The sequence below is a fragment of the Somniosus microcephalus genome, chromosome 9, assembly GCF_052327205.1.
Source record: "Somniosus microcephalus isolate GS21.2 chromosome 9, FLI_Smic_1.0, whole genome shotgun sequence".
NCBI lineage: Eukaryota > Metazoa > Chordata > Chondrichthyes > Squaliformes > Somniosidae > Somniosus > Somniosus microcephalus.
This window is the reverse complement of record NC_140995.1, coordinates 251,794,587-251,816,664: the sequence shown is the minus strand read 5'-3', so window position 1 is coordinate 251,816,664 and position 22,078 is coordinate 251,794,587. Positions and strand designations below refer to the sequence as shown.

At 47.6% G+C, this 22,078-nt stretch overlaps 1 protein-coding gene across 3 annotated transcripts in view; it reads right to left on the bottom strand.

Annotated features, from left to right (window-relative positions):
• The window catches only part of btbd9 (BTB (POZ) domain containing 9), a 250,367-nt gene that overhangs the window by 175,523 nt on the left and 52,766 nt on the right, over nucleotides 1-22,078 (bottom strand). For all 3 annotated transcript variants that reach the window (XM_085998155.1, XM_085998157.1, XM_085998156.1), the window contains exon 3: nucleotides 21,034-21,397. In XM_085998155.1, coding sequence (XP_085854281.1) covers nucleotides 21,034-21,397 — 364 coding nt within the window. The remainder of the gene's footprint in view (nucleotides 1-21,033; nucleotides 21,398-22,078) is intronic.

The following is a 22,078-nucleotide window of genomic DNA, read 5'->3' as shown; positions in this document are numbered from 1 at the left end:
GGTGACATGAGGAAAAACTGTTTTACACAGCGAGTGGTTATGATCTGGAATGCACTGCCTGAAAGGGTGGTGGAGGCAGATTCAATTGTGGGTTTCAAAAGGGAGCTGGATAAGTACCCGAAGGAAAAAAAATTGCAGGGCTACAGGGAAAGGGCGGGGGTGTGGGACTAGCTGAAGTGCACTTGCAGAGAGCCGGCACGGGCTCGATGGGCCGAATGGCCTCCTTCTGTGCTGTAACTATTCTATGATTATCTGAACACCAACATTTAATAGTTTCTCACAATGTAAAAAATATTCTGCTTTTCTATTCTTCCTACCAAAGTGAATAACCTCACATTTACCCACATTATACTCCATCTGCCACCTTATTGCCCACTCACTTAACCTGTTTATATCCCTTTGCAGGCTCTGTGTCCTCCTCACAGCTTATTTTCCCACCTAGCTTTGTATCGTCAGCAAACATGGATATATTGCACTCGGTCCCTTCATCCAAGTCATTGATATAGATTGTAAATAGCTGAGGCCCCAAGCACTGATCCCTGTGGCACCCCACTAGCGACAACGTGACAACTGGAAAATTACCATGTTTATGTTTTCTTTCCGTTAACCAATCCTCTATCCGTGCTACTATATTACCCCCAACCACATGAGCCCTTATCTTGTGTAATAACCTTTTCTGTGGCACCTTATCGAATGCCTTATGGAAATCCAAATATACTACATCCACTGGTTCCCCGTTATCTACCCTGCTAGTTACATCCTCAAGAAACTCTAATAAATTTGTTAAACACGATTCCCCTTTCATAAAACCATGCTGACTCTGTCTAACCATATTATGATTATCTAAGTGCCCTGATACCACTTCCTTAACAATGGATTCCAGCATTTTCCCAACGACTGATGTCAGGCTAACTGGCCTGTAGTTCCCCGTTTTCTCTCTCCCTCCTTTCTTGACTAGCGGTGTTACATTTGCGACCTTCCAATCCGCTGGGACCTTTCCTGAATCGAGGGAATTTGGAAGATCACAACCAATGCATCCACTATCTCTGCAGCCACCTCTTTTAGAACCCTAGGATGTAGGTCATCAGGTCCAGGGATTCGTCAGCTTCTACTCTTTAGTTTCTCAAGTACTTTTTCTCTACTGATATTAATTACTTTTAAGTTCCTCGCTCTCATCAGCCCCTTGGTTCCCCACTATTTTTGTGTCTTCTACTGTGAAGACAGATATTTAATATTTGTTTAAAGTCTCTGCCATTTCCTTATTCCCCATTATAATTTTACCTGACTTAGTCTCTAAGGGACTTACTTTTACTAGTCACTACGGCACAGAAGGAGGCCATTCGGCCCATCCAGTCCGTGCCAGCTCTCTGTAGAGTAATCCAGTCAGTCCCATTCCCCCGCTCTATCCCCGTAGCCCTGCAAGTTTATTTCCCTCAAGTGCCTATCCAGTCTCCCCTTGAAAACATTGAGTGTCTCCGCTTCCACCACTTCCGTCGGCAGTGAGTTCCAGGTCATCACCACTCGCTGCGTAAAAAAGTTTTTCCTCACGTCCCCCCTGTATCTCTTGCCCAAAACCTTAAATCTGTGTCCCCTGGTCCTTGTACCATCAACTAGTGGGAACAGCCTTTCTCTGTCTATCTTATCCAAACCTGTCGTAATCTTGTACACCTCCATCAAATCTCCCCTCAACCTCCTTCGCTCTAATGAAAACAAATCCAGCTTCTCCAACCTAACTTTGTAGCTAAAATCCCTCATCCCTGGAACCATTCTGGTAAATTCCTCTACACCCTCTCAAGGACCTTCACATCCTCCCTAAAATGTGGTGACCAGAACTGGACGCAATACTCCAGTTGTGGCCTAACCAGAGCTTTATAAAGGTTCAGCATAACTTCTCTACTTTTGTACTCAATACCACTATTTATGAAGCCCAAGATCCCATATGCAATGCTTTGGAAGATTATGGCAAGCCCTTCCGCTATCTCCACCCCCACTTTCCTTAGCAACCTGGGATGCAAGCCATCCAGACCAGGCGACTTATCCACTCTAAGCATATCCAGCCTTTCCAGTACATCCTGCCCATCAATTTTTACCCCACCCCATCTCCGCTTCAACCGATATTTTGTCAGCATCCTCTTCTTTAGTAAACACCGATACAAAGTACTCATTAAGTATTCTAAGCATACATCACCTTCTTTGTCCCTAATAGGCCCCACCCTGCCTCTTACTACCCGCTTACTATTTACATGCAGGAAGAAGATTTTTGAGTTCCCTTTTATGTTAACTGCCATTCTGTTCTCATATTCTCTCTTTGCCAGTCTTATTTTCCTCTTCACATCCCCTCTCAATTGATTGTATTTGGTCTGGTTCTCCCTTGAAGAATTCACCTGACATGGATACTGTTGAGGGGGATGACTCACCAGGGGAAGGCAGCAGCGGCCAACTTCCTGGCACTGGGGGTGCTCCTGCTGCCCAGGAAGGGGGGAAAAAGAGTGGGAGAGCAATAGTGGTAGGGGATTCGATAGTAAGGGGAACAGATAGGCGTTTCTGTGGCCGTAGACGTGAATCCAGGATGGTTTGTTGCCTCCCTGGTGCCAGGGTCAAGGATATCACTGAGCGGCTGCAGGGCATTCTGGAGGGGGAGGGTGAACAGCCAGAGGTCGTGGTCCACATTGGTACCAACGACATAGGTAAAAAGAGGGATGAGGTCCTGCAGCAAGAATTTAGGGAGCTAGGTGAAGGATTAAAGAGCAGGACCTCAAAGGTTGTAATCTCTGGATTACTCCCGGTGCCACGTGCTAGTGAGTATAGGAATAGGAAGATAGAACAGATGAATGCGTGGCTAAAGGGATGGTGCAGGGGGGAGGGCTTTAGTTTCCTGGATCACTGGGTCTGCTTCTGGGAAAGGTGGGATTTGTACAAGTCGGACGGTTTACACCTGAACCAGAGGGGAACCAATATCCTTGCGGGGAGGTTTGCTAGCACTGCTGGGGGGGGTTTAAACTAACTTGGCAGGGGGATGGGGTACAGAGTGGAGCTATAGTAGGGGGTGATTTACAGCCAAATACAGAGGAAAAAACAAGTCAGCTGGGAAGGCAGAGCAAATATGTGAAGGCAAAAGGGAATATGGCAGGGCTGGAAGGCATTTATTTTAATGCAAGGAGTCTTGCAAATAAGGTGGATGAACTGAAGTTGTTGTTGAACACATGGGAGTACGATATTGTTGCCATCACGGAGACATGGTTGAGGGTCAGGACTGGCAGCTCAATATTCCGGGGTATAGAATCTTCAGGCGAGACAGAGGGGGGTGTAAAAGGGGAGGGGGTGTTGCAATATTAATTAAGGAGTCAATTACTGCTGTAAGGAGGGATGATATATTAGCGGGTTCCTCAAATGAGGCCATATGGGTAGAACTTAAAAACAAAAAGGGGGCAAGCACTTTGCTGGGAGTGTACTATAGGCCCCCAAAGAGTCAGGGGGAGATAGAGGAACAGATATGTAGGCAAATCTCAGAGAAGTGTGAAAATAATAGGGTAATAATAGTGGGGGATTTCAACTTCCCCAATATAAATTGGGATAGTCAGAGTGTGAAAGGCTTAGAGGGTGCAGAATTCTTAAAGTGCATCCAGGAGAGCTTTTTCAGCCAACATGTAGAAAGTCCTGCAAGAGAGGGGGCGGTACTGGACCTAATTCTGGGGAATGTAGCCGAGCAAGTGGTGGAAGTATCAGTAGGAGAGCATTTTGGCGACAGTGACCATAATTCGGTGAAATTTAAGGTGGTCATGGAAAAAGACAAAGACGGCCCGGAAATAAGGGTTCTAAATTGGGGGAAGGCCGATTTTAATATGATAAGGCAGGATCTGGCCAAAGTGGACTGGGAGCAGCTACTTATAGGAAAATCCACATCAAAACAGTGGGAGACTTTCAGAAGGGAAATAGAGAGAGTACAGCGCCAACATGTTCCTGTAAAGGTCAAGGGTGGGACCAACAAGCAAAGGGAACCTTGGATGACAAGGGAGATACAAAAATGCATTAGAAATAAAAGGGGGGCTTTTGGCAGTTACAAAAGACTAAAGACGGAAGAAGCCCTAGAGGAGTATAAAAAGTGCAGGGGCATACTTAAAAAAGAAATTAGGAGGGCGAGGAGGGGCCATGAAATAACACTGGCGAGCAAAATAAAGGAAAATCCTAAGATGTTTTATAAGTATATTAAGGGCAAGAGGATAACCAGGGAAAGGGTAGGGCCCATTAGGGACCAAAGTGGCAATCTGTGTGTAGAACCAGATGATGTAGGCGGGGTTTTAAATGAATTTTTTGCATCTGTGTTCACTATGGAGAAAGACGATGCAGACATAGAAATCGGGCAAGGGGATTGTGACATACCTGAACATATTAGCATCGAGAGGGAGGAGGTGCTAGCGGTTTTAGCAGGCCAAAAAGTGGATAAATCCCCAGGCCCGGACGAGATGTATCCCAGGCTGCTGTGGGAGGCAAAGGAGGAGATTGCAGGGGCTCTGACACAAATTTTCAGAACCTCTCTGGCCACAGGGGATGTACCAGAGGACTGGAGAACAGCTAATGTGGTACCATTATACAAGAAGGGTAGCAGGGATAAACCAGGGAATTACAGGCCAGTGAGCCTAACATCTGTGGTAGGGAAATTATTGGAAAAAATTCTGAGGGACAAAATTAGTCTCCACTTGGAGAGGCAAGGATTAATCGGGGATAGTCAGCATGGCTTTGTCAAGGGTAAATCATGTCTGACAAATCTGATTGAATTTTTCGAGGGGGTGACTAGGGAGGTGGATGAGGGAAATGCTGTGGATGTGGTTTACATGGACTTCAGTAAAGCTTTTGACAAAGTCCCGCATAGGAGACTGGTCAAGAAGGTAAGAGCCCATGGGATCCAGGGTGCCTTGGCGCGTTGGATCCTAAACTGGCTGAGTGGCAGGAGGCAGAGGGTGATGGTCGAAGGTTGCTTTTGTGACTGGAAGCCTGTGTCCAGTGGGGTACCTCAGGGATCAGTGCTGTGTCCCTTGTTGTTTGTGATCTACATAAATGATTTGGATGAGAATGTAAAAGGGATGATCAGTAAGTTTGCAGATGACACGAAAATTGGTGGGGTGGTAAATTGCAAGGGGGAAAGCCTCAGGCTACAGGACGATATAGACGGGTTGGTCAGATGGGCGGAAAAGTGGCAAATGGAATTTAACCCTGAAAAGTGCGAGGTGATGCATTTTGGACGGACAAATAAGGCAAGGGAATACACAGTGAGTGGTAGGACCCTAGGAAGTACAGAGGGTCAGAGGGACCTTGGTGTACATGTACATAGATCTCTGAAGGCAGCGGAACAAGTAGATAAGGTGGTTAAAAAGGCATATGGGATACTTGCCTTCATTAGCCAAGGCATAGAATATAAGAGCAGGGAGGTTATGATGGAGCTGTACAAAACGCTGGTGAGGCCACAGCTGGAGTACTGTGTGCAGTTCTGGTCGCCTCACTATAGGAAGGATGTGATTGCTTTGGAGAGGGTGCAGAGAAGATTCACCAGGATGTTACCTGGGATGGAGCGCCTCAGCTATGAAGAAAGACTAAACAGGCTGGGGTTGTTTTCCTTGGAGCAAAGAAGGCTGAGGGGGGACCTGATTGAGGTGTACAAAATGATGAGGGGCATAGATAGGGTGGATAAAGAGGAACTTTTCCCCTTAGTAGGGGGGTCAATAACAAGGGGGCATAGATTCAGGGTAAGGGGCAGGAGGTTTAGAGGGGATTTGAGGAGGAACTTTTTCACCCAGAGGGTGGTTGGAATGTGGAACTCAATGCCTAAAAGGGTGGTAGAGGCAGGAACCCTCACAACATTCAAGAAGCATTTGGATGAGCACTTGAAATGCCATTGCATACAAGGCTATGGACCAAATGCTGGAAAATGGGATTAGACTGGACAGGGATGGATGGGCGGCGCAGACACGATGGGCCGAAGGGCCTCTTTCTGTGCTGTAAAACTCTATGACTCTATGCATCATACACCCTCTTTTTTTGTTTCATCATCTTCTCTATCTCCCTCGTCATCCAAGGAGCCCTTGCTTTGGTTCCCCTACCTTTTCCTCTTGTTGGAATATAGCTATCCTGTACCTGAAAAATCTCCCTTAAAGATCACCCATTATTCCGTTACAGTTTTTCCTGTCAATCGTGTGATCAGACCCTTTTTGCTTCTCAACTCTAACCAAACGGATTCTGTCCTTGACCCCTCAAGGACATCCTCTCTTTCCAACACTACAATGTCTTGCTTAATCAGCACTGCCACCCCACCTCCCTTTTTCCTTCCCTATCTTTTCTGAACACCTTGTATCCGTGAATATTAAACACCCAGTCCTCACCATTTTTAAACCACGTTTCCGTTATTGCCACATGGCTAATTGTGCTTGTAGCTCACCAACCTTATTCACCACACTTTGTGCATTTACTTACATGCATTTGAAACCTGTCTTTGTATTCCTCCTCCGCCACTCAATAAGTTCATGGCTAATCTTCTACATCAACTCCACTTTCCTGCACTATCCCCAATAATCTGTCAATCTCTGCCCTGAATATACTCAACTACTGAGCATCCGCAGCCCCCTTGGGTAGAGAATTTCAAAGATTCACCATCCTCTGAGTGAAGAAATTTCTCTTCACCTCTGTGAAGGCTAATTCAATAAATATTTTCAAGAGAGAATTGGATATATTTCTGAAGGCTAAGGGGATTAAGGGTTACGGAGAAAAGGCGGGGACGGGGTACTGAACTGGTAAGATCAGCTATGATCTCAGACGAAGATCAGCCATGATCTCATTGAATGGCGGAGCAGGCTCGAAGGGCCGAATGGCCTACTCCTGTTCCTATCTCTATGTTTCTATGTTTCTATGTTTCTATGTCCTAAATGGCCGACCCCTTATCCTGAGACTGGGAGAGAATCCGGAGTTCAAAACAGCGCAAGAGCGGGAGAATCCGGAGTTCAAAACAGCGCGAGTCTGGGAGAAACCCGGAGCAGCAGGAGAGCGGGAGGAGCCTGGGGCAGCGGGATGAGCCCGGGGTAGCGGGAGGAGCCCGGAGCAGCGGGAAAGCGGGAGGAGCCCGGCGCAGCGGGAGAGCGGGAGGAGCCCGGAGCAGCGGGAGGAGCCCGGAGCAGCGGGAGAGCGGGAGGAGCCCGGGGCAGCTGGAGAGCGGGAGGAGCCCGGGGCAGCGGGAGAGCGGGAGGAGCCCGGGGCAGCAGGAGGAGCCCGGAGCAGCGGGAGAGCGGGAGGAGCCCGGGGCAGCGGGAGAGCGGGAGAGCCCGGAGCAGCGGGAGGAGCCCGGGGCAGCGGGAGAGCGAGGGGGGCCCGGGGCAGCGGGAGGAGCCTGGAGCAGCGGGAGAGCGGGGGCAGCGGGAGGAGCCCGGAGCAGCGGGAGAGCGGGAGGAGCCCGGAGCAGCGGGAGAGCGGGAGGAGCCCGGAGCAGCGGGAGGAGCCCGGAGCAGCGGGAGAGCGGGAGGAGCCCGGAGCAGCGGGAGAGCGGGAGGAGCCCGGAGCAGCGGGAGAGCGGGAGGAGCCCGGAGCAGCGGGAGGCGCCCGGAGCAGCGGGAGGAGCACGAACAGACTGGTGAGGGGGGGAAAAAAAAATAAAATCAAAGTGTGATGTCACAGGAAAGCAGGTAAGTGATTGGCTGGTGAGTATTCCTCTATTTCTCTTTTTTCTAAACTTGGGCATTGGTTTAAAGTGGGAGCCATGATTACAGATTAAAAGCTAGATAATGGAAATTTCAAAACTTGAAAACCAAATTAAATAAAATACATTAGATGGCAGGACAGGCGATGTGTTGCTGCTGCAACATGTGGGAGCTGGTGGACCCCAGTGTGATCCACGGCGACCACATTTGCAGGAAGTCTGGCAGCTCGAGGAACTCTGGCTCAGAGTTGATGAGCTGGAATCCGAGCTTCAGACACTGCGATACATCAGGGAGGGGGAGAGTTACCTGGACACTGTGTTCCAGGAGGCAGTCACACCCCTTAGGTTAAATACTTCAAATTTGGTCATTGGTCAGGGACAGGAGGATGTGACTATGAGCGAGGCTGGTATGGGGAACCAGGAGGTATTGATGGAGGAGCCTCAGCCCTTGCAATTGTCCAACAGTTACGAGGTTCTTACTCCCTGTGTGGTCGAGAGCAGGGACTGCAGGGAGGATGAGCAATCTGACTGCAGCACCGTGGTACAGGGGGCCATTGAAGTGGGGGGAGTAAAAAGAAATGTGGTAGTGGTAGGGAACAGTATAGTAAGGGGGATAGATACTGTTCTCTACAGCCGAGAGCCTGAGTCCCTAAGGCTGTGTTGCCTGCCCGGTGCCAAGGTTAAGGACATCTCCTCTGGGCTGGAGAGGAACTTGGAGTGGGAGGGGAAAGGTCCAGCTTTCGTGGTCCACGTAGGTACCAATAACACAGGTAGGACAAAGAAAGAGGTTCTGCTGAGGGAGTATGAGCAGCTAGGGGCTAAATTAAAAAGCAGAACCACAAAGGTAATAATCTCTGGATTACTACCTGAGCCATGAGCAAATTGACATACGGTAAATAAGATCAGAGCAATGAACGCGTGGCTCAAAGATTAGTGTGGGAGAAATGGGTTTCGACTCCTGGGGCACTGGCACCAGTACTGGGGTAAGAGGGAGCTGTTCCGTTGTGACGGGCTTCACTTGAACCCTGCTGGGACCAGTGTCCTGGCGAATCGAATAACTAGGGCTGTAGATAGGGCTTTAAACTAAATAGATGGGGGAGGGGGGGAGCGAGGGATACGCTGAGCGGAAATTTAAAAAGCCAAAGAAAAATGAGAAGGCAATAGTGCAGGGTAGCGATAGGGGTAATGATAACCAGAGTGTGACAGGAAGGGACAGAGCGTATAAACATAAGAGTGCATCAGAATGTGGGGTCAGAGTAGGGAAAAATGGTAAAAAGACTAAATTAAAGGCTCTTTATCTGAATGCACACAGCATTCATAACAAGATAGATGAGTTGTCAGCACAAATAGAAATAAATGGGTATGATCTGATAGCCACTACAGAGACGTGGTTGCAAGGTGACCAAGGCTGGGAACTGAATATTCAGGGGTATTTGACATTTCGGAAGGGTAGGTAGAAAGGAAAAGGAGGTGCGGTAGCTCTGTTAATGAAGGATGAGATCAGTACAGTAGTGAGAAATGATACTGGCTCAGAAGATCAAGATGTAGAATTAGTTTGGGTGGAGATAAGAAATAATAAGGGAAAGAAGTCACTGGTGGGAGTGGTCTATAGGCCCCCTAACAGTGGCTACACTGTAGGACAGAGTATAAATCAAGAAATAATGGGGGCTTGTAAGAAAGGTACTGCGATAATCATGGGCGATTTTAATCTTCATATTGATTGGACAAATCAAATTGGCAAGAGTAGCCTTGAGGGAGAGTTCATAGAGTGTATTCGGGATGGTTTCTTAGAACAACACGTTGTGGAACCAACCAGGGAGCAGGCTACCTTAGATCTGGTACTGTGTAATGAGACAGGATTAATTAATGATCTCATAGTAAAGGATCCTCTAGGGAAGAGTGATCATAGCATGATAGAAGTTTAAATTCAGTTTGAGGATGAGAAAGTTGCGTCTCAAACCAGTGTCCTGAACTTAAATAAAGGCAATTACAAAGGTATGAAGGCAGAGTTGGCTAAAGTTGACTGGGAAAACAGATTAAAGGGTAAGACAGTAGATAAGCAGTAGCAGACATTTAAGGAGATATTTCATAACTCTCAGCAAAGATGTATACCAGTGAGAAGTAAAGACTCTAAGAGAAGGATGAACCATCCATGGCTAACTAAGGAAGTAAAGGATGGTATCAAATTGAAAACAAAGGCATACAGTGTTGCGAAGATTAGTGGCAGGCCAGACGATTAGGAATTTTTTAGAAACCAGCAAAGAATAACTAAAAAAATAAGAGAGAGAGGATAGATTGAGAGCAAACTAGCAAGAAATATAAAAACAGACAGCAAGAGCTTCTACAGGTATTTAAAAAGGAAGAGAGTAGCTAAAGTAAACATTGATCCCCTAGAGGAAGAGTCTGGGGAATTAATAATGGGAAACAGGGAAATGGCAGAGACTTTGAACAAATATTTTATATCGGTCTCGACGGTAGAAGACACTAAAAGCATCCCAATAATAGATCATCAAGGGGCTATAGGGAGGGGGGAACTTAAAACCATCACTATCATTAGAGAAAAATTACTTGGTAAAATAATGGGACTAAAGGTGGACAAGTCCCCTGGACCTGATGGCCTGCTGCATCTTAGGGTCTTAAAAAAAGTGGCTGCAGAGATAGTGGATGCATTGGTTGCAATCTACCAAAATTCCCTGGATTCTGGAGAGGTCCCAGTGGATTGGAAAACCGCAAATGTAACGCCCCTATTCAAGAAAGGAGGAAGACGGAAAGCAGGCAACTACCGACCAGTTAGCCTAACATCTGTCATTGGGAAAATGCTGCAATCCATTATTAAGGAAGTGATAGCAGGACATTTAGAAAATCATGATAGTCAAGCAGAGTCAGCATGGTTTTATGAAAGGGAAATCATGTTTGACAAATTTGCTGGAGTTCTTTGAGGATGTAACGAGCAGGGTGGATAAAGGGGAACCAGTAGATGTCGTGTATTTGGATTTCCAGAAGGCATTCTATAAGGTGCCACATAAACGGTTACTGCACAAGCGCACAGGGTTGGGGGAAATATATTAGCATGGATAGAGGATTGGCTAACTAACAGAAAACAGAGAGTCGGGATAAATGGGTCATTTTCAGGTTGCCAAACTGTAACTAGTGGGGTGCCACAGGGATCAGTGCTGGGGCCTCAACTATTTACAATCTATATTAATGACTTGGATGAAGGGACTGAGTGTAATGTATCCAAATTTGCTGATGATACAAAGAAAGGTGGGAAAGCAAGTTGCGAAGAGGACACAAAGAATCTGCAAAGGGATATAGACAGGCTAAGTGAGTGGGCAAACATTTGGCAGATGGAGTATAATGTGGGAAAATGTGAGGTTATCCACTTTGGTAGGAAAAATAAAAAAGCAAATTATTATTTAAAGAGATGGAGATTACAAAATGCTGCAGTACAGAGAGATCTGGGGGTAAATGAAACACAAAAAGTTAGCATGCAGGTACAGCAAGTAATCAGTAAGGCAAATGAAATGTTGGCCTTTATTACAAAGGGGATGGAGTATAAAAGCAGGGAAGTCCTGCTACAACTGTACAGGGTGTTCGTGAGACCACACCTGGAGTACTGCGTACAGTTTTGGTCTCCTTATTTAAGAAGGGATATACTTGCATTGGAAGCAGTTCAGAGAAGGTTCACTACTAGGTTGATTCATAGAAACATAGAAGATAGGAGCAGGAGTAGGCCATTCGGTCCCTCGAGCCTGCTCCGCCATTCAATGAGATCATGGCTGATCATCCAAATTCAGTACCCTGTCCCTGCTTTCTCCTCATATCCCTTGATCCCTTTAGCCTTAAGAAATATATCCAACTCCTTCTTGAATATATTTAATGAATTGGCCTCTACTGCCTTCTGTGGTAGAGAATTCCACAGGTTCACCACTCTCTGGATGAAGAAATTCCTCATTTCTGTCCTAAATGGCTTACCCCTTATCCTTAGACTGTGACCCCTGGTTCTGGACTCCCCGACCATCTGAACATCCTTCCTGCATCTAGTCTGTCTAGTCCTGTTAGATTTTTATAACTTTCAATCAGATACCCTCTCATTCTTCTAAACGCCAGCGAGTATAAGCCCAATCGACCCGATCTCTCCTCATACGTCATTCCTGCCATCCCAGGTATCAGCCTGGTGAATCATCGCTGCATTCCCTCCATGGCAAGAACATCCTTCCTCAGATAAGGTGACCAAAACTGCACACAATACTCAAGATGTGGTCTCACCAAGGCCCTGTACAACTGCAGCAAGACATCCTTGTTCCTGTATTCAAACCCTCTCGCTACGAAGGCCAACATACCATTTGCCTTCTTAACCGCCTGCTGCACCTGCATGCTTACCTTCAGCGACTAGTGCACAAGGACACCCAGGTCTCGTTGTACTTCCCCTTCTCCCAATCTATTGCCATTCAGATAATAATCTGCCTTCCTGTTTTTGACGCCAAAGTGGATAACCTCGCATTTATCCACGTTATATTGCATCTGCCATGCTTCTGCCCAATCACCCAACCTGTCCAAATCATACTGGAGTTTCTCGGCATCCTCCTCACAGCACACACGCCCACCCAGCTTTGTGTCGTCTGCAAACTTGGAGATATTACATCTAGTTCCCTCGTCTAGATCATTAATGGCCCAGAAATTCGGATCTACACGGGTGAGTACGCACGGTGTACTCACCCGTAGGCCTGATGGAAGTGCCGGTTTCCTGCATGCACTGCGCATGCGCGGGAAACCGGCACTTCCGTTCCTCTGAACAAAGAGGATCAGAGGTCGAACGCGTGCGCGGGGGAGGCTGCGCGTGCGCATCAAACTTGTGTTTTTTTTTTTTTTTTACAGGTTTCTCCGGGAACGTAAGCCCGCAGAAGTTAGAAATGTAAAAAGCAGGCGTAAGGCCTGCTTTTTACAAGGTAAGTGGTGAATTAATTAAAATTAAAACATTTTTTCCACAGGTTTATTATTTTTAAATACTTTAAAGCAAGGTACAGGAAACTTTGGTTTATCCGGAGGTCAACTGTCCGGAATGCTCGATCCACCGGCAAAATTCAGGAGTCGGTTCAGTAAGTTTTTTTTCTTTTCGTTGCTTTTTTTTCACCAGTCAGGCTCTGCAAGGTCTCGCTAAAGCTGTTGCTTAGCTACAGAGACCCTTGCAAGCTACGGCCGACTGTTTAGAAGCTGCAACAGGGTTTGTTGCTAGATACGGAGCTCAAAAGCTTCCGTATGTTTTAACATTAGCGCTGGTTTGTCCGGCAGTTTTGATGGGACGGCAACAGCTCGGTCCCGTCGGTGCCGGATAGCACAGTTTCCTGTAAGTTTATTTTTAGCCCCGTTAGAATATAAAATTATTTTTTTCAAAAATTTAAATTGTTTAAAATAGTTATTTCATGTAATTTATAGATTATTTAAAAAATTTGATTTTTAAAAATTTATTTGAAGGTTTAGTGCTATTTTGGGGCCGTAGTATTTATAAGTCTTGGATACTGTTGAGGGGGATGACTCACCAGGGGAAGGCAGCAGCAGCCAACTTCCTGGCACTGGGGGTGCTCCTGCTGCCCAGGAAGGGGGGAAAAAGAGTGGGAGAGCAATAGTGGTAGGGGATTCTATAGTAAGGGGAACAGATAGGCGTTTCTGTGGCCGTAGACGTGAATCCAGGATGGTTTGTTGCCTCCCTGGTGCCAGGGTCAAGGATGTCACTGAGCGGCTGCAGGGCATTCTGGAGGGGGAGGGTGAACAGCCAGTGGTCGTGGTCCACATTGGTACCAACGACATAGGTAAAAAGAGGGATGAGGTCCTGCAGCAAGAATTTAGGGAGCTAGGTGAAGGATTAAGGAGCAGGACGTCAAGGGTTGTAATCTCTGGATTACTCCCGGTGCCACGTGCTAGTGAGTATAGGAATAGGAAGATAGAACAGATGAATGCGTGGCTAAAGGGATGGTGCAGGAGGGAGGGCTTTAGTTTCCTGGATCACTGGGTCTGCTTCTGGAAAAGGTGGGACTTGTACAAGTCGGACGGTTTACACCTGAACCAGAGGGGAACCAATATCCTTGCGGGGAGGTTTGCTAGCGCTGCTGGGGGGGGGTTTAAACTAACTTGGCAGGGGGATGGGGTACAGAGTGGAGCTATAGTAGGGGGTGATTTACAGCCAAATACAGAGGGAAAAACAAGTCAGCTGGGAAGGGAGAGCAAATATGTGAAGGCAAAAGAGAATATGGCAGGGCTGGAAGGCATTTATTTTAATGCAAGGAGTCTTGCAAATAAGGTGGATGAACTGAAGTTGTTGTTGAACACATGGGAGTACGATATTGTTGCTATCACGGAGACATGGTTGAGGGAGGGTCAGGACTGGCAGCTCAATATTCCGGGGTATAGAATCTTCAGGCGAGACAGAGGGGGGTGTAAAAGGGGAGGGGGTGTTGCAATATTAATTAAGGAGTCAATTACTGCTGTAAGGAGGGATGATATATTAGCGGGTTCCTCTAATGAGGCCATATGGGTAGAACTTAAAAACAAAAAGGAGGCAAGCACTTTGCTGGCAGTGTACTATAGGCCCCCAAACAGTCAGGGGGAGATAGAGGAACAGATATGTAGGCAAATCTCAGAAAAGTGCGAAAATAATAGGGTAATAATAGTGGGGGATTTCAACTTCCCCAATATAAATTGGGATAGTCAGAGTGTGAAAGGCTTAGAGGGTGCAGAATTCTTAAAGTGCATCCAGGAGAGCTTTTTGAGCCAACATGTAGAAAGTCCTACAAGAGAGGGGGCGGTACTGGACCTAATTCTAGGGAATGTAGCCGGGCAAGTGGTGGAAGTGTCAGTAGGAGAGCATTTTGGCGACAGTGACCATAATTCGGTGAGATTTAAGATGGTCATGGAAAAGGACAAAGACGGCCCGGAAATAAGGGTTCTAAATTGGGGGAAGGCCGATTTTAATATGATAAGGCAGGATCTGGCCAAAGTGGACTGGGAGCAGCTACTTATAGGAAAATCCACATCAAAACAGTGGGAGACTTCCAGAAGGGAAATAGAGAGAGTACAACGCCAACATGTTCCTGTAACGGTCAAGGGTGGGACCAACAAGCAAAGGGAACCTTGGATGACAAGGGATATACAAAAATGCATTAGGAATAAAAGGGGGGCTTTTGGCAGTTACAAAAGACTAAAGACGGAAGAAGCCCTAGAGGAGTATAAAAAGTGCAGGGGCGTACTTAAAAAAGAAATTAGGAGGGCGAGGAGGGGCCATGAAATAACACTGGCGAGCAAAATAAAGGAAAATCCTAAGATGTTTTATAAGTATATTAAGGGCAAGAGGATAACCAAGGAAAGGGTAGGGCCCATTAGGGACCAAAGTGGCAATCTGTGTGTAGAGCCAGATGAGGTAGGCGGGGTTTTAAATGAATTTTTTGCATCTGTGTTCACTATGGAGAAAGACGATGCAGACATAGAAATCGGGCAAGGGGACTGTGACATACTTGAACATATTAGCATCGAGAGGGAGGAGGTGCTAGCGGTTTTAGCAGGCCAAAAAGTGGATAAATCCCCAGGCCCGGACGAGATGTATCCCAGGCTGCTGTGGGAGGCAAAGGAGGAGATTGCAGGGGCTCTGACACAAATTTTCAGAACCTCTCTGGCCACAGGGGATGTACCAGAGGACTGGAGAACAGCTAACGTAGTACCATTATTCAAGAAGGGTAGCAGGGATAAACCAGGGAATTACAGGCCAGTGAGCCTAACATCTGTGGTAGGGAAATTATTGGAAAAAATTCTGAGGGACAAAATTAGTCTCCACTTGGAGAGGCAAGGATTAATCGGGGATAGTCAGCATGGCTTTGTCAAGGGTAAATCATGTCTGACAAATCTGATTGAATTTTTCGAGGGGGTGACTAGGGGGGTGGATGAGGAAAATGCTGTGGATGTGGTTTACATGGACTGCAGTAAAGCTTTTGACAAAGTCCCGCATAGGAGACTGGTCAAGAAGGTAAGAGCCCATGGGATCCAGGGTGCCTTGGCGCGTTGGATCCTAAACTGGCTGAGTGGCAGGAGGCAGAGGGTGATGGTCGAAGGTTGCTTTTGTGACTGGAAGCCTGTGTCCAGTGGGGTACCTCAGGGATCGGTGCTGGGTCCCTTGTTGTTTGTGATCTACATAAATGATTTGGATGAGAATGTAAAAGGTATGATCAGTAAGTTCGCAGATGACACGAAAATTGGTGGGGTGGTAAATTGCGAGGAGGAAAGCCTCAGGCTACAGGACGATATAAACGGGTTGGTCAGATGGGCGGAAAAGTGGCAAATGGAATTTAACCCTGAAAAGTGCGAGGTGATGCATTTTGGACAGACAAATAAGGCAAGGGAATACACAATGAGTGGTAGGACCCTAGGAAGTACAGAGGGTCAGAGGGACCTCGGTGTACATGTACATAGATCTCTGAAGGCAGCGGAACAAGTAGATAAGGTGGTTAAAAAGGCATATGGGATACTTGCCTTCATTAGCCGAGGCATAGAATATAAGAGCAGGGAGGTTATGATGGAGCTGTACAAAACGCTGGTGAGGCCACAGCTGGAGTACTGTGTGCAGTTCTGGTCGCCTCACTATAGGAAGGATATGATTGCTTTGGAGAGGGTGCAGAGAAGATTCACCAGGATGTTACCTGGGATGGAGCGCCTCAGCTATGAAGAGAGGCTGGACAGGCTGGGGTTGTTTTCCTTGGAGCAAAGAAGGCTGAGGGGGGACCTGATTGAGGTGTACAAAATGATGAGGGGCATAGATAGGGTAGATAAAGAGGAACTTTTCCCCTTAGTAGGGGGGTCAATAACAAGGGGGCATAGATTCAGGGTAAGGGGCAGGAGATTTAGAGGGGATTTGAGGAGGAACTTCTTCACCCAGAGGGTGGTTGGAATGTGGAACTCAATGCCTGAAAGGGTGGTAGAGGCAGGAACCCTCACAACATTCAAGAAGCATTTGGATGAGCACTTGAAATGCCATTGCATACAAGGCTATGGACCAAATGCTGGAAAATGGGATTAGACTGGACAGGGATGGATGGGCGGCGCAGACACGATGGGCCGAAGGGCCTCTTTCTGTGCTGTAAAACTCTATGACTCTATGACTCTAAGTCTTGACAGCATTTCCTTTCAGACTTATGAATGGAGCATTCCCTGCTCCGATTGGCTGCCCATGGCCCACGTGATCCCAGGGGACGCACTGAACTAACTGCGCCCCTGGGATACGCAAGCACTGCGCGCCGGCAGCTGGACCAGGCCCCGGAACGGAATTCCACGGGGCCCTACAGCTCAACGGCCGGCACGCAAGCTAAGTGCAGATCGGGGGCTTGCACCCGCGGGAAGCCCCCGACCTGAATTTCTGGGCCAATATATATTGTGATGAATAGCTGGGGTCCAAGGACCGATCCCTGCGGTACCCCACTAGTCACTGCCTGCCACTCGGAAAAAGACCCGTTTATTCCAACTCTTTGCTTTCTGTCTGCCAACCAGTTCTCTATCCAAGTCAATACCTTGCCCCCAATCCCATGTGCCTTAACTTTACACGCTAATCTCTTATGCGGGACCTTATCGAAAGTCTTCTGAAAGTCCAAATACACCACATCCACTGGTTCTCCCTTATCTATTTTACCAGTTACATCCTTGTGGTAAACCACTTTTGTCGTTCACTATCGTTACACTATAGTTATCACTGTTATATCGTTATCACTGTTCACACTGTTGTATCACTATACGAGGTCGCCTCTTGTCACGCTGTTATACCTGGGCTGACCACTGCTGACTCCGCCCATGGCTCCACCTACCTGCCCAGGTATAAAGGTGGTCGACTGGCTGGTATTCCTCCTTGTTGGATCCGATCACCCACGAGGGTGGGCTCTGTTATTTAGCCAATAAAATTGATATACCTATCAATTCATCCAATGAAAAGCGACGAGTTAAGAAAGTAACTATAGGTTTTTTTAATCTGGAGAGATTCCTCCGTACGGCCCAACGGCTGAACCTCACCTACAATAAGGAGAAATGTGTGTTTAACACCTCGCGCCTTGCCATCCTCGGCTGTGTAGTAGAGAACGGAGTCATCGGCCCCAACCCCGAAAGAATGCGTCCCCTCATGGAGCTACCCCTCCCCCACTGTCCAAAGGCTCTGAAGAGAACCCTGGGGCTCTTCGCCTACTATGCCCAATGGGTGCCCAATTATGCAGACAAAGCCAGACCCCTCATGAAGTCCACATCCTTCCCCCTTACAGAGGAAGCGTGCGCAGCCTTCTCCCTCATTAAGGGAGACATCGCCAAGGCCACAATGCACGCAGTGGACGAGTCCATCCCCTTCCAAGTGGAGAGCGATGCATCCGACTTCGCCCTAGCCGCTACCCTTAACCAGGAGGGGAGACCAGTGGCCTTCTTCTCAAGGACCCTACAGGGCCCTGAGATCCGACACTCGTCGGTCGAGAAGGAGGCCCAAGCGATTGTGGAGGCGGTACGACGCTGGAGGCATTACCTGGCAGGCAAACGATTCACCCTCCTCACCGACCAGCGTTCGGTCGCTTTTATGTTTAATAACAAGCTGAGGGGCAAAATCAAGAATGACAAGATATTGAGGTGGAGAATCGAACTATCCACCTATGATTATGATATCTTGTACCGGCCAGGTAAGCTGAACGATCCCCCTGATGCTCTGTCACGAATTACATGCGCCAGCGCGCAAAGTGATAGACTTCAGACCCTCCACAACGACCTCTGCCACCCCGGGGTCACCAGACTTTACCACTTCATTAAGGCCCGCAACCTGCCATACTCCATCGAGGAGGTCAGGACCATGACCAGGAACTGCCAGACCTGTGCCGAGTGCAAACCGCACTTCTTTAGGCCGGACAGAGCAAGCCTGATCAAGGCCACCCGCCCCTTCGAGCGCCTGAGCATCGACTTTAAGGGGCCCCTCCCGTCCTCTGGCCGTAATGTGTACTTCCTCAACATCGTTGATGAGTACTCCCGTTTCCCCTTTGCCTTCCCCTGCCCAGACATGACCAGTACCACGGTCATCAAATGCCTGAACGACCTCTTCGCCTTGTTCGGGTTCCCAAACTATATACATAGTGACCGGGGCTCCTCCTTCATGAGCGAGGAACTCAGTCAGTTCCTACTAGCGAGAGGTATTGCTGCAAGCAGGACCACCAGCTACAACCCCCGAGGGAACGGCCAGGTAGAAAGAGAGAACGCGACGGTATGGAAGGCCGTGCTCTTAGCCTTAAAGTCTAAGGGCCTCCCAACCTCTCGCTGGCAGGAAGTCCTCCCGGCAGCTCTGCACTCCATCCGGTCACTACTTTGCACTGCCATTAATGCCACCCCCCATGAACGAATGTTTGTTTTCCCCAGGAAGTCGACTACGGGAACCACACTACCAACCTGGCTGACCTCCCCGGGGCCCGTCCTGCTGCGAAAGCACGTGAGGACCCATAAAACGGACCCCCTGGTCGAGAAGGTGAACCTCCTGCACGCCAACCCCCAGTACGCCTATGTGGCTTACCCGGACGGGCGGGAGGACACAGTCTCCTTACGAGACCTCGCACCCTCGGGCATTCCGGAGACACCACCTTTACCCCCCCCCACCCCCCCCCCAATTCCAGCTCAGGAAGACGGCATGCCGGAACCCCACGAGCCTTCGCCGACCACGCAGACACCAGCATCAACACCGGAGAATGCAACACCGCCGCTGCGACGATCAGAAAGGCTTATGAGGCCTCCGGACAGACTGACTTACCAGAACTGGTAGTACACTTCACCCCGCCGGACTCAAATCTAAACAAGGGGTGAATGTGGTAAACCACTTTTGTCGTTCACTATCGTTACACTATAGTTATCACTGTTATATCGTTATCACTGTTCACACTGTTGTATCACTATACGAGGTCGCCTCTTGTCACGCTGTTATACCTGGGCTGACCACTGCTGACTCCGCCCATGGCTCCACCTACCTGCCCAGGTATAAAGGTGGTCGACTGGCTGGTATTCCTCCTTGTTGGATCCGATCACCCACGAGGGTGGGCTCTGTTATTTAGCCAATAAAAACCTATAGTTACTTTCTTAACTCGTCGCTTTTCATTGGATGAATTGATAGGTATATCAATCCTCAAAAAATTCCAGTAGATTAGTCAAGCACGATTTACCTTTTGTAAATCCATGTTGACTTTGTCCGATCCTGTCACTGTTTTCCAAGTGCTCTGCTATTACATCTTTTATAATGGACTCTAGCATTTTCCCCTCTACCGATGTCAGGCTTACCGGCCTGTAATTCCCCGTTTTCTCTCTACCACCTTTTTTGAATAGTGGGGTAACATTAGCTACCCTCCAATCCATGGGTACCGTTCCAGATTCTATCAAATGTTGGAAGATGACCAGCAATGCATCTACTATTTCTAGGGCCACTTCCTTAAGTACCCTAGGATGTAGATTATCAGGCCCTGGGGATTTATCGGCCTTCAGTCCCATCAATTTCCCTAACAGCATCAATCTAGTGAACTGGTGTTGCACCCCCTCTAAGGCAAGTATATCCTTCCTTAGGTAAGATCAAAACTGTACATAGGTGTGGTCTCACCAAAGCCCTATATAATTGCAGCAATACTTTCTTACTCTTGTACTGAAACCCTCTTGTAATAGAGTGATAGAGTCATACAGCACAGAAAGAGGCCCTTCGGCCCATGGCAATAAAGGCCAACATACCATTTGCCTTCCTAATTGCTTGCTATAGCTGGATGTTAACTTTGGGGCAATGTCACCGAGGGGCAGCATGTTGATGAGAAATACGAGGGGGCCAAGAATAGATCCTTGGTGGACACCAGAGGTAACAGTGCGGGAGCGGGAATATCTGTGTCCTGAATATACCTAACATTGCAGGTAATGCTCTGGCCACGACGGGATAGATAAGAATTGAATCAGGCGAGGGCGGTCCCACCCAGCTGGACAACAGAGGAGAGGTGTTGAAGGAGGATGGTGTGGTCATCAGTGTCAAAGGCTGCAGACAGGTAGAGAAGGATGAGGAGGGATAATTTACCACGCTCAAGTTACATAGGATGTGATTTGTGACTTTGATGAGGGCAGTTTCAGTTGCACTGACTCAGTGACAAAATGAATAAAGAAGCAATTCTGTAGCAGGTTTTGAAACACGCGCTCCTCAGCTTTTCGGTTAGTGATTGAAATTCCTATTATTAGCATTCTGAATCATCAGAGGGACATCTGGGAGGGTTACATTAACAAGAATTTAGGGTTAAATCAGAATTTAAAAAACAACTTGACGTCTAAAGAATTACTGCTCATTATCTCACCTTTGAGAGGGACAGGAACCCTTCACTGCTGAGAACTGCCTTTGCATTCCTGTCCATGTATAGACAGCAGGTATTCGAAAGTTTGCACAGTGAATAAAGACTGGCCACATCATAAACCATGCAGACATTACTGATACTTAGGATGGTGCACAGGTACTCGGATGTAGCATCTTCCAGCTCCGGGAATCCATATTTATGGGCAAGACTGAGAAAGTCCAACAATACTTCCTCCTTCTCATTACTGAGCGTGACCTGGCCTGTGTAGATATATTTCAGTAGCATCGTAAACGCCTCTGCTGGAGTATCCTGCAATGGGATTTCTGCCTGGGAATGTGACTCACGCATTCCACCATATAATAAAGCCCTAGAAAGAGACACAGAGAAGTTAGTTCAGAAGACACTTCAGTGATTAAACACAGTGGTGCAATTAGAACAACAACCTGTATTTATATTGTGCCTTTAACATAGTAAAACGTCCCAAGGTGCTTCACAGAAGCATTATCAGACAAAGTTTGACACCGAGACACATAAGGAGATATTTGGGCAGGTGACCAAAAGCTTGGTCAAAGAGGTAGGTTTTAAGGAGCGTCTTTAAGGAGGAGAGAGAGGCGGAGAGGTTTAAGGAGGGAATTCCAGAGCTTAGGGCCTCGGCAGCTGAAGGCATGGCCACCAATGGTAAAGAAAAAAAAAAGACTTGCATTTATATCGCGCTTTTCACGACCAACAAAGTGCTTTACAGCCAATGAAAGACTTTTGAAGTGTAGTCACTGTTGCAATGTGGGAAACACAGCAGCCAATTTGCGCACAGCAAGCTCCCACAAACAGCAATGTGATAATGACCAGATAATCTGTTTCAGTGATGTTGGTTGAGGGATAAATATTGGCTAGGACACCGGGGATAACACCCCTGCTCTTCTTCGAAGTAGTGCCTTGGGATTTTTTATGTCCACCTGAGAGAGCAGACGGGGCCTCGGTTTAATGTCTCATCCGAAAGACAGCACCTCCGACAGTGCAGCACTCCCTCAGCACTGCACTGGAGTGCCAG